This window comes from Lipotes vexillifer, unplaced genomic scaffold (genome assembly GCF_000442215.2).
Source record: "Lipotes vexillifer unplaced genomic scaffold, Lipotes_vexillifer_v1.1 scaffold1783, whole genome shotgun sequence".
NCBI lineage: Eukaryota > Metazoa > Chordata > Mammalia > Artiodactyla > Lipotidae > Lipotes > Lipotes vexillifer.
This window is the reverse complement of record NW_006777435.1, coordinates 840,892-855,752: the sequence shown is the minus strand read 5'-3', so window position 1 is coordinate 855,752 and position 14,861 is coordinate 840,892. Positions and strand designations below refer to the sequence as shown.

The window sequence follows — 14,861 nt, the reverse complement described above, 5'->3', positions numbered from 1 at the left end:
GGGCAAGGCCTCAAATGTAAAGTTCAGTGACTCATCCTTTGTCCTTTAGCCTCAGGGCAGTGAGGCACCAGGGTAAGTTTCAAACAGGAGAGGGCCGGTGGGTCAGGGTCACATCTGTGTTTACTAAAGCTATTTCCAGAGGTCACATGGAAGTCAGCGTGCAAGGGGTAAGGGTGAAGTTGGCAGGCAGACAGAAGAAGGAACACAGGACTGGTGTGTGGAAGGCACTGTGGACCGGACTCTGCGAAGGTGTCTCGCTCACAGCCGAGGGGAGGCAGTGCCATTTCTTTCTTCTGAGGACAGAGCTCCGTTGATGGTGGCTCTGCAGGCCCACCCGGTACTCAATGCAACAAAAGCTGCGCCAAGGGCTTCAGCCTCTCCTTCAGGGCAGTGTCGGCTGGAGGAAGGTCCTTAGCCTTCATGATGACCGCATGGGCCTCCTGGAAGAGGTCCTCCCCCACCGCAGCTTCCACGCGCTTGCGCCACGCAGCCAGCTTAGGCCGGTTTTTGAAGATGTCACAGCCGGCGCTGACAGGCTATGGGAGAGGGAGCCGGCTGGAGGGGTGAGACCCAGAGAAGCACAAGGCAGCATGTCCCAACTTAGGGATCCCTCGGGTGGATTTTCACTCCCTCTGCCACACGGGTGATAGGCTGGGGGTTCTCCTCCAGGAAATACTGAGAAGCTGCTCAGTAAGCCTGCAGGGTGGGGTTTTTAAGCCCCTTTTTACAGAGGAGGACGCTGAGGCTCAGAGTGGGAAGTGACCCGCCCAGGGCCCCCCAGCCAGAAAGGGCAATGTGAGCTGGTACACTGGCTCTCTCCCAGGGTACCCCAATGCCCAGCTGGCCCCCCACCCCACGACACTCACATGCATCAGCTCTGTGATGGCCACCAAGTCTGCCACTGAGATGTGAGGCCCAGACAGGAAGTCCTGGTCCTTCAGGAACTTGTCCTCAAGCAGCTGCAGGCATCTGTCCAGCTCAGCCAGAGTAGATGCCAGTGTCTCAGAGGGCACCCGTTGGCCCAGGAACACAGGGAACAACATCTGGTAGGCGGGCAGGCAGAGGGAGGGCTCAGGGTCTGCCCAAGGCCCAGCATGGTTCCTGCTCTCATTCCACCTATCAGCCATCTTTCGCATTTCTCCTCACTCCCATCTACCATTTCCCACCCACAGCCACTACCAGCCCAGGCCTTATCCCTTACTCAGGCACAGATAGCCTCCACCTCTTCCTGGGTCATCACATCGGGCAGCCGGGGGATACTTCGACAATCCCAGTCTGCCCATATCTTCTCCCTGCATAAAGCCTTCCATGGCTCCCTAGTGCCCTCACTGCAAAGGCCTCAACACAGGGCAGCAGCCATGCTCTCCCACCCCACCTCCCACTCCACCCCAGGCTTCTCAAATGGGAATGTGCCTGCAGATCCCTCTGGGATGTGGTTCAAGTGTACGGTCCTAATCAGTACACCTGGGTGGGGCCTGAGACTCTGCATTTCCAAGCTCCCAGATGACACTCATGCTCCTGGCCCATGGCCCACACTCTGAGTAGGAAACATCTACACTCAGTCTCCTGGACTTCTCTCCATTCTGCCCTCAAATGCACCGGGCTTCCTCCCCCATAAAGCTATGGAAACCTTCTTTGTGCCAAATGGACCCCCAGAGGGAATTCCCTGGCAGTCCAGTGGTTAGACTTCCGTGCTCACTGCCGAGGGCCTGGGTTTCACCTCTGGTCAGGGAACGAAGATCCCACAAGCTGCACGGCCAAAAACAACAACAACAAATGGGCCCCCAGAACAGTGGTTCCATACATGCAGCAGGGGCCAGCCCACACTACCTCACACACGCAGGGAGCCTGCTCTGTGCCAGACACTAAGTGCTTTACCAATAATAACTCAGAGTTCACATTTCAAAAACCGCTGCACGTTTGATAAGTAAAAATGGTATCTGCATGCTCTTTTAATGTGCATTTGCTTGATTTTTACTGAAGTTACATGTTTTCATCCATTTATTGACCCTTTCTCTCTGTCCTTCAGTTACATCTCTGCTGGTTTCTTCTGCGCATTTTTCTCCTGTGTTTTGATGGGCTTCTAAGAGCGTCTTATTTTTTTTTAAAGCATATTTATTTATTTAATTTATTTATTGCTGCGTTGGGTCTTCGTTGCTGCACCCAGGCTTTCTCTAGTTGTGGCGAGTGGGGGCTACCCTTCCTTGTGGTGCGCAGGCTTCTCATTTTGGTGGCTTCACCTGTTGCAGAGCACGGGCTGTAGGCGCACGGGCTTCAGTAGTTGCGGCATGTGGGTTCTGGACTTCTCTGGTGGCATAGTGGTTAAGAATCCACCCACCAGTGCAGGGGACATGGGTTCAAGCCCTAGTCTGGGAAGATCCCACATGCCGCAGAGCAGCTAAGCCCGTTCGCCACAACTACTGAGCCCGCACTCTGCAACTACTGAAGCCTGCATGCCACAACTACTGAATCCCGTGCGCCTAGAACCGGTGCTCTGCAACAAGAGAAGCCACTGCAATGAGAAGCCCGTGCACCGCAACGAAGAGTAGCCCCCGCTCACCACAACTAGAGAAAGCCCGCGCGCAGCAACAAAGACCCAATGCAGCCAAAAATAAAAATTAAAAATTAAAAAAAAATTTTTTTAATGTTCTTTCTAACATTTCTGTGCCAAGATCTTTCCCAGTTTTTTTTGCTTGTTTTCATTCTTTTTTTTTCTTACACAGATTTTGTGTAAAATCGATTAGCCTTTTCTTTAAGTCTCCCACTGTTACTAGGCTTATAAATCCTTGCATACCCAGAAATCAGATCAACATTTAGTGAAATATCTTATTTCTTCCTACTTTGAGGTTTTTCGCTTAACACCTCTCCATCTGGAAAGTACATGTGTAGCAAAGTGAAGGTTTGATTCTTTTCTCTCCCAAAAGACAATATTCCCAGGCAGCCTGGAGTGTACAAAAGGGCACAAGATTAATTTCCAGCAGCTCAGGAATCAAGACATATTGGGGGAGTCATTCCCAGGCTCTGTGCCTTGGTTTCCCCTCTGGGAAACAAGTTGGTTGCCCTGGAGCATCTCTGGCATTCTAGAATTTAGTGTTCTCAGGTCTCAGGTCTGAATGGAATGCTTTAGACAGAAAGCACCATCCCCTGGTCACTGAGGAAGGGCTCCCTGCTCTGAAGCTCACCTTCTGCCACATGGTCCGGGTGCAGCTTGTTCGCAGGGCTGTGTGCTGCCACGCCAGGTACTCATCCACACGGGCTCGGGCCTGCAGGTCCTGGGGGTACCAGTGGTCGGGGGCCTCATACTTGCAGGTCAGATACAGCAGGATGGCCACACTGGGGGACACGGTGGGTGCAGGGGACATGCCCCAGTCACTCTTTAACCATTCCACAGGGGCCAGGCCCTGGGTGAGGCTGGTCCCTGCTCCTCACACATCTTTCCCCAGCTCCTGGGGGTGGAACATTTCACTGTTTCTGGTACAGAGTAGGAGTGTGAGGCTCAGAGAGGTTAAGTGACAGCCAGGATCACACAGCTCTATGTTGGGCCATCCTATCATCAGAACTAAGGGCACCAAGTGAAAAACAAAATGTCATGAGATTTCAGAAAGTGGGCGTATGCTCAGAGAAATCTCCCATGAGGAAGCAGTGTCCAACATGTGTCCCGAAGGATGAGAGCGACTCCAATACCATTCTCCAACATCTCCAGGGCAGGGACAGCAACAGGAGGAAGACCAGGCGCCCCTCCCAGCCCTGGGCAGCTCTGCTGACTTCAATCCACTCTCCAGCCTCTGGCTGGTAAGGGGCTCAGGGCACAGAAGCCACGATCCAAGCCACCAACGGTGGACACACAGATAGCTGACTGGTGCAGCCAAGGGACTCGTTACCTCTCAGCCAAGGTGAAGTCCCCATCCTTCAAGGCTGGCACCTTCCTCAGGGGGTTCACCTGGGCAAAGTCATCACTGTAGTGCTGGCCTGTGGGAAAGACCAGTGAGGCAGGTGGGGAGAACTCTGAGCCCTCTGAGGTCTCTGCCCACCCCCTACCCCAATGTCCAGGCACCAACTTTCTGAGGCCTCCATCCAGGTGGGGCATCAGAGAAGACGAGGCCACTCTGCTGGTCAGCGGATCACACACGCTGAGCCTGCCAGAGGTCCCCCCCTTCCTGTGTCCACTCCCCCCTGCCTTGGAACCTGGGTCAAGTAGCATCTCAGCTTGGACTTGGGAGGAGGGTGATTCACTGCAGCTGTAATGCACCCCAGCCCCAGCCAACTCCATCCATGCATCAGACACTCTAGCCTCCTCCCTGGGCTCTAGGCTTGTCCACTGCAGTACCCCTCTCTATGCAAACTGGGTGACCTGTCTACACCCCAGAGCTCCAGCCACACCTGCTCCCGGCCCTCAGCAAACCTCGCTCTCAACCAGCAATACCTGCCGGACTCAGCCACTCAACCTCCTGCAGGTCAGCTCCTCTTTCTTTCCTGTGCCAAACCTTCAAGGCTCCTCCCCAACAGGGGTTCCCAGGTCTGAATCACATCTGCATACCTCCCTGTCCCGGGCCAGTGCAGAGGGTACACGAAGTAATGTATGTGGAGTCGGAGGGCTTCAGTGGAGCCGGGATCCAGCCTGGCCGTAGGACCGCCTGTGGGCCTTTTTGCCCTTCTACTGCATGGACGGAATCACCCCTACCCATCCTCCCTCTAGAAAATGCCTCTGTGCCCAGCCCCCACCCCAAGGAGCATTGAAAAGTCAGAGCAAGCTGGCATCAAAGCAGCTGGTGGCTCACGCTGGGGCACCAGAGGCAGAAGGTGGGCAGGCTCAGCCAAGCAGGGGTCTCCCTCCGGGCCTGCCGGAAGGGCTCTGAATCCAGAGCTTATCCTACTGTCCAGTTACAGCCCTGCCCCCTCCTCGGATTCTGTGTAAGTGGAGGGGACGTAGGCAGGCATAGGTAGGAGTAAAGAGGAGACCAGATGCAGGTGTCCAACCTCCTCCTGCCAGCAGACCCAGAAACTCAAGAGATGGGGGCTGCTTCCACTGGGAATGAGGAGGCAGTTCACTGTTTTCTCCAAGCCCAGGTGTGGAGGTGTTGGAGCTGTCACTCCACTTCCCGCGGCCCCACACCCCCACACCCCCACACCCCCATTGCTCTCTACCTGCTCTGCTCCTTCCTAACCTGTATTTTGAAAAACGGTTAGTATTCACTAGGGAAAGGTCAAGACTCTGAAAATACACAACTTATAGGCGAAGCCACGGTTTCCGACTGGAGTCTGTCTCTTGCCGTCTGTCTGCGCAAGCCGCCTGACCGTGGGGCCCCGGGAGTCCTTGTGCACACAGGGGCCCAGACCCCGGGCCTGCCTGCCTGCCGGGCCCACCTTTGAGCAGGTCCACGGTGCGCAGCTCGAAGGGGATGCCGTTCTTCTTGGCGAAGATGTAGACGGCGCGGCAAGGCTGGGACAGCAAGTCCAGGTAGAGCTGCAGGCCCATGGTGGAGACAGGGGTTAGGATTAGTGCAGGACTGGGGCAGAAACGGCGGGCAGCGACCACCGGCCACCCAGCCGGCGGCCGCGCGCAGCCTGATTAATCGAGCCCGGCCGCGCCCTCCCCGCTCATTGGATGGTGCCGGAGAACTTTGGACCAATCAGTGGCGGCCTCGCTCTCCCGCCTTCCCTCTGAGGGGTACTGGGCTGGGGTCCCTTTCCTGGTGGGGTGGGTACAGGGAGACCGACTCTGACAGTTTCTCGCCGCCAGGTCAGTCCCCTAACCCGGACCTCAATGTCTACCTGTGTCAAATGGGGCGGGGGGATGATACTGGGGGGACGACGTCGAGGGCGCTTCCAGCGCAGACACTCAGTGAATTTAGAGTCGAAAGTGTTCGGCCAAGCCACCTTCCCCCACTCGCGGACGGGGCTGAAAGAGGAGGGACTTAAGTGTCCCCAGGAACACAAATAGAGGAGGAGAAAGGAGGTGCCACGGCCTCCCCTGGGCCCACTGCACAGGGTGGAGGCTGGGGAGGGCGTGTGGACCTCTGCACCCAGCAAAGACTAGATACACACCTCAGGAAGCTGCCCCTCCCCAACCTTCCTTACACTCCCGGCTAATCGCTCCAGCAAAGCAGAAGCCCTGTGGGGCCCATCTAGAGGTTTGCAGGGGGGCCTGGAACCTCCCCACTTCCTTTGCAGGGCCAAACCCCTCCAACTACAAGCCTGGAGCTCCTGAAGTCTGTGGCTACGATGCCCTCATTCTCTAAGCAAGCGTCCTGGATAAAAAACCCTGTCCCCAAACCCAAGACTCAGAGAAAGCCCCTTGGCAAGAGGATCGGTTACTGCAAAACTTGAGGATAGCTTGGCCTTCCTGGGCCCCAGGCTCCCAGTTTAAAGAAGACCTATCCCCTCAGGGCGGGGCCATGTTCTCCACCCCCTCCAGCGGACTGCCCTCCTCCACAAGTCACCCTTGGCCGGATTACTGCAATATCCAAATCTTCCTGCTTCCTCCCTGGCCACCGTCCAGTCCAACCCCCAACAGCAGGCAGAATATTATTCTAAAATGCAAGCTGAGCATTCCGTTCCTGTTCATGGTTTACAGCTCCTAAGTGTGGCATTTAAGGCCCCTCATGACTGAGTCCTGACCAGGAGAGCTGCTGTTTGGATTTCCCCTCCCGACCAATTCCTCAGGACAGATGCAGGACTTGTGATTTACAATACTTGGTGCCAAAGGGCCACGTCCTGGGTGACTGGCCCAGCAAAGTGATAGCTGGCATGCCTACAGCCAACACCAGTGGACGCCCAATACCCTTGCTGTCTTTCTCTAAGAACTAGAAGGCAAGGGGGCATTTGTTAATATCAATCTTGAAAACCACAGGGGGAAGCTGATCCATGGGGCCTAGGAAAGGGGGATGTCTTTTGAATAGAGGCCAAGACCAAGGTCAGGACAGAAGGAAGTTCAAATAAACCACACCTCAGAGTTAGAAGCAGAGGCTCAGGCTGAGCCCAGGTTTATTTCCCAAACTGAAAAGAAGATGCAGTGATTAAAGGAGACAAGGTCTGGGTATGCCATTCTCGTCGTGGCTTTTAGGCAGCTGTGGAAAATGAGTGGGGACCTGGCCCAGGGAGCAGAGGGGCAGTGGGACTCAGGCAGGTCACGCCTGCTCTCTGGGTCTGCCCCCCATGGGACATGGAAAGGAAGGTGCTTTGTGAACTGCCAAGGGCAGAGCAGAGGCTTCCCAGCTCACTGGATCATGGACAGCACCCTAGGCATCAACTTCCGCTTAATGGTGGGGTCTGCAGGCTGGGAGTCCTTGGCCTTCAGGATGACCTCATGGGCCTCCTGGAAGAGGACCTCCCCCACTGCTTCCTCCACGAGCTGGTGCCACGCAGCCAGCTTGGGTCGGCCTTCAAAGACTCGGCAGCCGGCACCCACAGGCTGTAGGGAGACAGGGGACAGGATGGGGATGGATGGGTGAGGCCAAGTATGGCAGCATCTACTTGGTTTGGAGGCCACAGAACCCCAGAAGGTTTCTACACATAAGCACAGTCCCATGGCCAGGTGAGGCAGTGTGAGCAGGACTTCAGCAGCCACCCAGGACCTCCCCTGCCTAGTCCCCCCAACAACTGCCCACAGCACTCACATGCATGAGCTCCGTGATGGCTATCAGGTCAGCCAGAGAGATGTGGGACCCAGCGAGAAAGGCCTCGTTCTGGAGGAACTTGTCCTCAAGCACCTGCAGGGTCACGTCCAACTCTGCCAGCGTGGCTGTCAGCATCTCGGGAGAGACCGGCTCACCCAGGTAAACAGGGAGCATCACCTGGTGGGTGGGCAGGCAAAGTGGGGGGTTAGGGCCCAGCCCAGCCTCAGGGGCAGGAAGGCAAGTCTCCCTGCCCTTAGAGCTGCCTCCTGGTTCCATGCATTCTTTTTCCTACAGGGAAATTCCTAAAGGACTCCTTTTCCCGGAACTATTCCTGCTCCCAGAATCTGAGCCTGGGGCATCTGACAGGACTCAAACCCCTTTGAGAATGACTCAGAGGGGACCTGAACAATGAGTTTCATACTTTGCGGGGAGGGCCTGGCTTAGGAACAATTATTTTTTAACCTCTTTCCCCCAGATTATAAAATCAGTACCTCATACAGTATAATTAGGAGGATGGGCTTTTAAGGTCTCAACTGTTGCTTATAAACTATGTGAACTAGAGCAAAACACTCAAACTCTCTGAGCCTCGATTTCTACATCTGTGATATGGGAATAATAGTACAGGGCTCATCTTGTAAATGGAAAAGTGAGGCCCAGAGAGAGACAGACAGTTGCCTGAGACCACACAGCCAAGAAGAGACTAAGCCAAGCATGGAACTGACGTCTTCTGACCCAGGGAGCTGCCAGGGACTAGGGAGAAGAGCCAGGAAAGGGTAGCGTTCAGGATTCTGGGAGGAGGGCATTTGGGGTGAATCCATCAACAGTCTCAGGCTTGTCAGAGCTGTCAGGGAGACACAGTGGATGCGGAGCAGGGGAGGGAGCTTCATGCTCAGTCTGGTGTTTTGTTGGGTAAAGTTGCTTGGGGAGCCTGGGACTCTGGAAAGGTAAACAGGACTAAGATTGTGCACAAGCCCTGGTGGCTTCTGTTTCCTCCCCCAAACAACAGGTAGACAGGGTCAGTGATCACCCACCGGTGGCCTGGAGGCCAGTGCTAGGCTAATGACATTCTTTTGGCTGCAGACTTTTTTTTTTTTAGAAGATGTTGGGGGTAGGAGTTTATTAATTAATTTATTTATTATTTTTGCTGTGTTGGGTCTTCGTTTCTGTGCGAGGGCTTTCCCTAGTTGCAGCGAGCGGGGGCCACTCTTCATCGCGGTGCACGGGCCTCTCACTATCGTGGCCTCTCTTGTTGCGGAGCACAGGCTCCAGACGCGCAGGCTCAGTAGTTGTGGCTCACGGGCCCAGTTGCTCCGCGGCACGTGGGATCCTCCCAGACCAGGGTTCGAACCCGTGTCCCCTGCATTAGCAGGCAGATTCTCAACCACTGCGCCACCAGGGCAGCCCCCGGCTGCAGACTTTTTAAAACTATGGATCACTTGCTGACATTTAAAAGTGGAGACATTTCATATAAAAATCCTGAACTTTCCAGCTTCTTTTTAACATAAAGATGCTGGCCACACAGGGCCAGCATTCCTACCTGGCCACCAGCGCAGCATCTAAGGCTGCTGCTGGGGAGAAGCTGCTCCTTGGTGGGGGAAGCAGGAGGGTGGGGGGAACAACGGCTCTTAGTTTGCCAAACCCCACATAAGTCCACCTCCCGTGTATTCTCTGCCTCACCCCAGCAACAGACTGTCTACATTTCCCTTCTGTTCCCATGGGGTGGTTCCAAAGTTCTTAGGGTTTTAAAAAGTGTTTTTATTCCTCTTTAAATATAAAAGACCATAAGAGGGTAATAAATAAATTCTGATTTATTCTTATCAGGAAATGCTATAGAGTAGTTAGAAAAAAATAAATTAGACCCACCCGTAGCACTGTGGAAAAATGCAAGTTCCAGAATGATATGAGAGCATTTATATAAAATTGTAAGCACTCAAAGCAAAACTTTATGTTTATGGCTACACATAAATGTAATAATGTAGAAAGTCGTGAACTGAAAGGACTTGAACCAGATCCTGGGGAGCAGGGGGCACCTCAGGAAGGAACAAGGGCAACAAAGAGGTCTTTTGACTTTTGTTCTCTAATGTTTCCTTTTTCATATAAAAAAATGATAGAAGACACAATAAAACTCATGACTCAGAATTAGCCATACACTTTCAAAAATGAGGAGTGCACTTCTGATGAGGATATGACAGTCACAAAAAAACCACTGCTCCCACCATAACACTGAAAAGAAAATAACCTTGGGCTTCCCTGGTGGCACAGTGGTTGAGAGTCCACCTGCCAATGCAGGGGACACGGGTTCGTGCCCTGGTCTGGGAAGATCCCACATGCCGCGGAGCAGCTGGGCCCGTGAGCCACGGCCGCTGAGCCTGCGCGTCCGGAGCCTGTGCTCCGCAAGGGGAGAGGCCACAACAGTGAGAGGCCCGCCTACCACACACACAAAAAAAAAATAGCATTAAGGACCTAAACGTTAAGACCAGAAACAGTAAAACCCTTAGAGGAAGACATAGGCAGAACCACTAAGGGGCACTTAAGTGTCATTGTTGATGGACACTGGGGTTGCTTCCACAACTATAGTGAATAATGGTTATTATGAATATTGCTGCTATGAACATCTCTTCGAGACTCTGCTTTCAATTATTTGGGGTATATACCCAGAAGTGGAAGTGCTGGGTCATGTGGTAATTGTATTTTTAATTTTTTTGAGGGGCCATCATACTGTTTTCCACAGCAGCTGCACTACTTACCATTCCCATCAACAGTGCACAAGAGTTCTAATTTCTTCTTATTCTCACCAACACTTGTTATTTTGTTCACATACATATATACATATATATACACATATATATATGTATATATATGTAATAGCCATTCCAGTGGGGGTGAACTGGTATCTCATTATAGTTTTAATTTGCACTTTCCTAATGATTAGTGATACTGAACATATTTTCATGTGTTTATTAGCCAAAATTATACTATTTTGAGTACACTGGGTTAAGTAAAATATAGTCATTTCAACTGTTTCTTTTTACTTTTTAATTGTGGCTACTAGAAGATTTAAGACTGCATATATCTCACTTTGTACTTTGGTGCAGCACTGGACTAAATGAACTAAATTCCAGAGGGCAAGAGCCCTCCCTAGGTAAGCCACATTCATCCCTGGGGTCCAGGCAAGCAGAGGTGCAAGCCTGCCATCAGCATAGGAGTTTTCTGATGAAGCAGCCACGTGGGGAACTGAGGGCAGGGCTGAGATGTAGAGCCATCTCACGGTGGCAGTTGGTGCTTAGATTCCAAATCCCTGCTGGAGGAAAGCGAGCAACCTGATTCCACCCTCCGGATACCTGAAACCAGAGATGAACTGAAACTAATGAATGCCACATCCCAGCCCCATTCCTGACTAGCTGGAAGGGAGGAAGCTCCCACCAAGACTGCCTGATAGAGGAAAGTGCAAGCCCTTTCTCAGGTATTTATTATGTACTCAGTCTCTACTCTCCTCTTATACATAATGTGCAGCACGTAATAATAAATTATAAGACATACAGAGAAAGAGGAAAATGTGGCCCATAATCAAGAAGGATAAAAAAACAACCAGTAGAGACAGACTTGCAGAGAACCCAGGGGTTGAAATTAGCTGACAAAGACTTTTAAGTAACTATTATAAATATGTTAAAGACTTTAGAAGAAAAGATGGACCAAGTGGGTGAGTGGATGGTGAATTTCAGCAGCGACATGGAAACTCTAAAAAGAACCAAATGGAATTTCTAGAACTGAAAATTACATATCTCGAATAAAGAATGTATTGGATGGGCTTACCAGCAAACAGAAGGAAGGATTAGGAAGTCAAAGTCAGGTCAATACAAGCTATTCAAACTGAAAGGAAGAATAAATGCGATGTTGCCCGAGCCCTTTTGGGCAATGTCCTCACTGCCCCCGCCCGGGGAGGGGCACCTCACCTTATGCCACAGGACCTGGAGGCAGTTTCTCCGCAGGGTTGTGTGCTGCCAGGCCAGGTACTCATCCACACGGGCACAGGCCTGTGTGGTCCTGGGGGTACCAGTGGTCAGGGACCTTATACTTGCGGGCCAGGTAGAGCAGAATGGCCATACTGTGCGGGAGAGGAGGACATGATGGGTGGGGGAAAGTATGGAGCTAGGGGCTTTATACAGAGTCCCTTCCTTAACCTTCCTGACCATGTGCCAAGGTATTTGCTCGGTTTCCAGACAAGAAAGCTGGGCTCAGAACAGGAATGGGAGTTGCCCAGGGCACACAGCCTTTGGTGGCAGAACTGAAAGTCTGTCTATGGCTAATACCCAAGCTCATCCTATCACCAGGCGAAATCCCACAGCAAGTCCTCCCAAGTGTTCTGAGACAGCTTCTGATGGGAAAACCAGAGAGAGCTTCCTGGAGGAGATGGCATCAAAGCTGAACCTTAAAGAAGCTCAGTTCTTTCCAGTCTGCATCTACTCTTGTCATCCGACATTCAGCCCCTCCCAGATGGCCTGGTGGTTCAAAAAGGCTTTCCTGTTGTCCCTAAATCACCTGCTGGAAACACTGGGCGGGGCGGGGTGGGGGGCAGTGCTGCAGGATCATGAACCAGCAGGACAGATAACGCTCCCGCAGCTCCCCTCCTGCCCTGGGTTAGGAGGACTGCCTTGGTGTTGGGGCGGGGGTGGACCCGGAAGGGCACTGAATGTGGGAATTTGGGGCCATAGGAAGGCCTTCGGGAACTCAGGATACCCCAGGGGCTGGGCACCCCAGCCAAAGGGGCAGAAAACCTCTGTATCTGCCACTGGCCTAGGTTCCCTACTGGGAACCCTGCACCCACATGCAGCTGAACAGCTCACTTGTCTTTTTGCTCTTTTTGCTCCCAACTAATTGTTCAAGGAAGCTCCGAGGAGGGCTGCAGGTCCCTGGGAGCCATGCACCTCCCAAAATAGGGGAGAAGAGACAGAGAAATGCAGAGATTGCATGCTGCCCCTGGCAGGTATGCTTGGGAGGTCAACAGTGGGCAGCACAGGACTCAGGACAGTAAGGGCAGCAGGAAAGAAGATGGCGCTGGCAGAAGGTGGGAGGAATTCTTTGGGGGTGCATCCACCTCAAGATTCCAGAGATGAGTTCAAAAGTTCCAGGTTCTCCTTGTTGTGGGAGGTGACGAAGGGGGCGGAACCGGAAAAAAATTTCACCCTCCCTAAAGAGATTTCTACTTCTTGGGACTGTTGTGATGCAAAACATACACGTGTCTGGTGGTCTTCCCACGGGCATGGCCCACCCAGGGAAGGGGCAGCCCAGAGATGGAACCACTGGGGCATCAAAACACAAGTTTGGCCAGCGGGCAACCCTTGGAGGGGATGAAGCCGCCCTGCCCCACAGCCCTGCCCGGGGACCCACCACCAACAACCACAGGATTGGTACAGATGTAAAACAGATGCGTTCTTTCCCAACCATCCCTGTGAACTGAAACCGTGGACAGGCAGGAGCCGGGGGTCAAGCCCTGACTCTCTGTAGGATGTTGGGCAAAAGGCCCTTCACCTCGGAGGACTTCAGTTTCCTGTCTATGAAATAGAGAGCTAGGACGAGATGGTTCTAGCGAGGTCTGGTAGCAGCCCCGGCTCCCCAGTTACCTCTCGGTCAAAATGAAGTCCCCGCCCTTCAACGCAGGCACCTTCTGCTGGGGGTTCACCTGGGCAAAGACATCACTGAGGTGCTGGCCTGGAGAGAGCCCAGCGTGGTGGGCGGTGGGAGGAAAACTCCAAGCCCCGCCTGGCTGCGCCCACCCCCCACGCCACCCCCGTCTCAAGGCCCAGGCCCCAATTTTATGGCTCTTCTCCAGCCCCGGGCTGCTCTCCGGTGTGGGAAAGGCTGCTGTGGGAGGAGTGGGAGGCTGTTCTGCCAGCTGGTGCAAAAGACCTTGATACCCCTTGCCAGGTCCTGGTGGGCATAACCTTCCCCCAACAGCACGCCCCCAAAACAGAGCTCAGGAAGCTCCAGCCAGGGTGGGGCCTCTCCTTGCCTGGGCCCTCACAGACACCCAACCCACTGCCTTTCCACCATTGCCAGCATCACAAGCGCCCATGCAGGGTGTCCCCAGCTGCAAGGGCCGGGAGGCTGGTGCCCTGAGTGGACTGTGATTTCCTACAGTGCCCCTTTCCCTGTGGACTCTAAGGTAGGGTCACCAAACACAGACAAGTGGCCTCTTCCTGGTGTCCACTTACTTGCAACCAACTTCCACAGGCCCCTGAGTGTCCCCTTGCTCACCCTGCCCTGGGCACCGGGGACAGAGCTGGTCCTGTCGTTAGGCTCTGCATTCTTGTCCCACCACAGCTCCCCGGAAAGGTGCAGCCCACTGTCCCCCAGGACCCTGACCTCTGCTCAAGCTCATATGAGTGTTTTCTGCTCCTTCAGATGCAGCCAGAGAGAAGCTTCTGAAGGGCACTTAAGCATCACTGCTGCCATGCTCACCAGCCTTCAGTGGTTCCCCATTACCACGGGAGCAGGGGGAAGCTGCTCAAAGCCATAAACTATCCACTACCGCCTTACCCCTCCAGGCTCAGCCCCCCTCTCTCTCCTCCCTTTCCCTCCCTTCAGACTGTTCCTTCACCAGGGACCCTCCCCTCCTCTCCTGGTGAAACACACCTCCTACTGCACCCTCTATCTGACAGCCCAGTTTGGACATCCCTTTGTCCCCATGCCCTCTCCCCTACCCCACACTCTGCAGAGGTAACCCCTGGGCAGGACAAGTGGGCAGTCCCCAGAGGAGGCTGGGAAGAGATGGCGATTCAGGCAGAAGGACAGACTGGCACAAAGGCAGAATGGCAGGAGAGGCCCACCGAGCTGGGGGCCCTGGGTGGAAGGCTCAGCCAGGCAGAGTTGCCCTACTTGCCCCACCAGCAAAAAGGGAGTTCTGCTTTCCCCTACCCCAGCTGCCATGCCAACTGTGCCCTTGGGACCTTGGGGACCTGTCAGAGAAACAAACCCTCTTGCTCAGAGTGCAGGACTCGCCAAGCCCCTGCAGTCCCCCTCCTGCTCCCATAACTCCCCGTCGGCTGCCCCCCTTTCCAGTAGGAATAAGAGGCAGAGGACAAGGTAAGTGAAGGCAAAGCAGGAGGAGGAGGAAGGGACAGAGGGGGACCCAGTGCAGCCCAGGCCAGAGCATCAGCAGTTGGGGCCACAAAGGAGGGGCTCACTCTGCCACACACCCCATGCGGCCCACCTAAAGCCCTCTCCTCCTGCCCCTGTCTCTTTCCC

At 53.8% G+C, this 14,861-nt stretch overlaps 2 protein-coding genes across 2 annotated transcripts in view; both read right to left on the bottom strand.

Moving 5' to 3' along the window:
• Nucleotides 1-341: 341 nt before the first annotated feature.
• On the bottom strand, nucleotides 342-5,476 carry LOC103082472 (glutathione S-transferase theta-1-like). The gene is made up of 5 exons (XM_007451056.1): nucleotides 5,365-5,476; nucleotides 3,882-3,969; nucleotides 3,183-3,333; nucleotides 867-1,043; nucleotides 342-536 (listed from the first exon to the last, which is right to left on the bottom strand). The coding sequence occupies exons 1-5, from the start codon at nucleotides 5,474-5,476 to the stop codon at nucleotides 342-344; spliced, it is 723 nt and encodes a 240-aa protein (XP_007451118.1).
• Nucleotides 5,477-6,956: 1,480 nt separating this feature from the next.
• The window catches only part of LOC103073377 (glutathione S-transferase theta-1-like), an 8,469-nt gene continuing 564 nt past the window's right edge, over nucleotides 6,957-14,861 (bottom strand). The window contains 5 exon segments of the mRNA XM_082930899.1: nucleotides 6,957-7,411; nucleotides 7,617-7,793; nucleotides 11,570-11,656; nucleotides 11,658-11,721; nucleotides 13,238-13,325. Of these exon segments, the coding sequence (XP_082787025.1) occupies nucleotides 7,217-7,411; nucleotides 7,617-7,793; nucleotides 11,570-11,656; nucleotides 11,658-11,721; nucleotides 13,238-13,325 (611 nt within the window). The 3' untranslated portion in view covers nucleotides 6,957-7,216.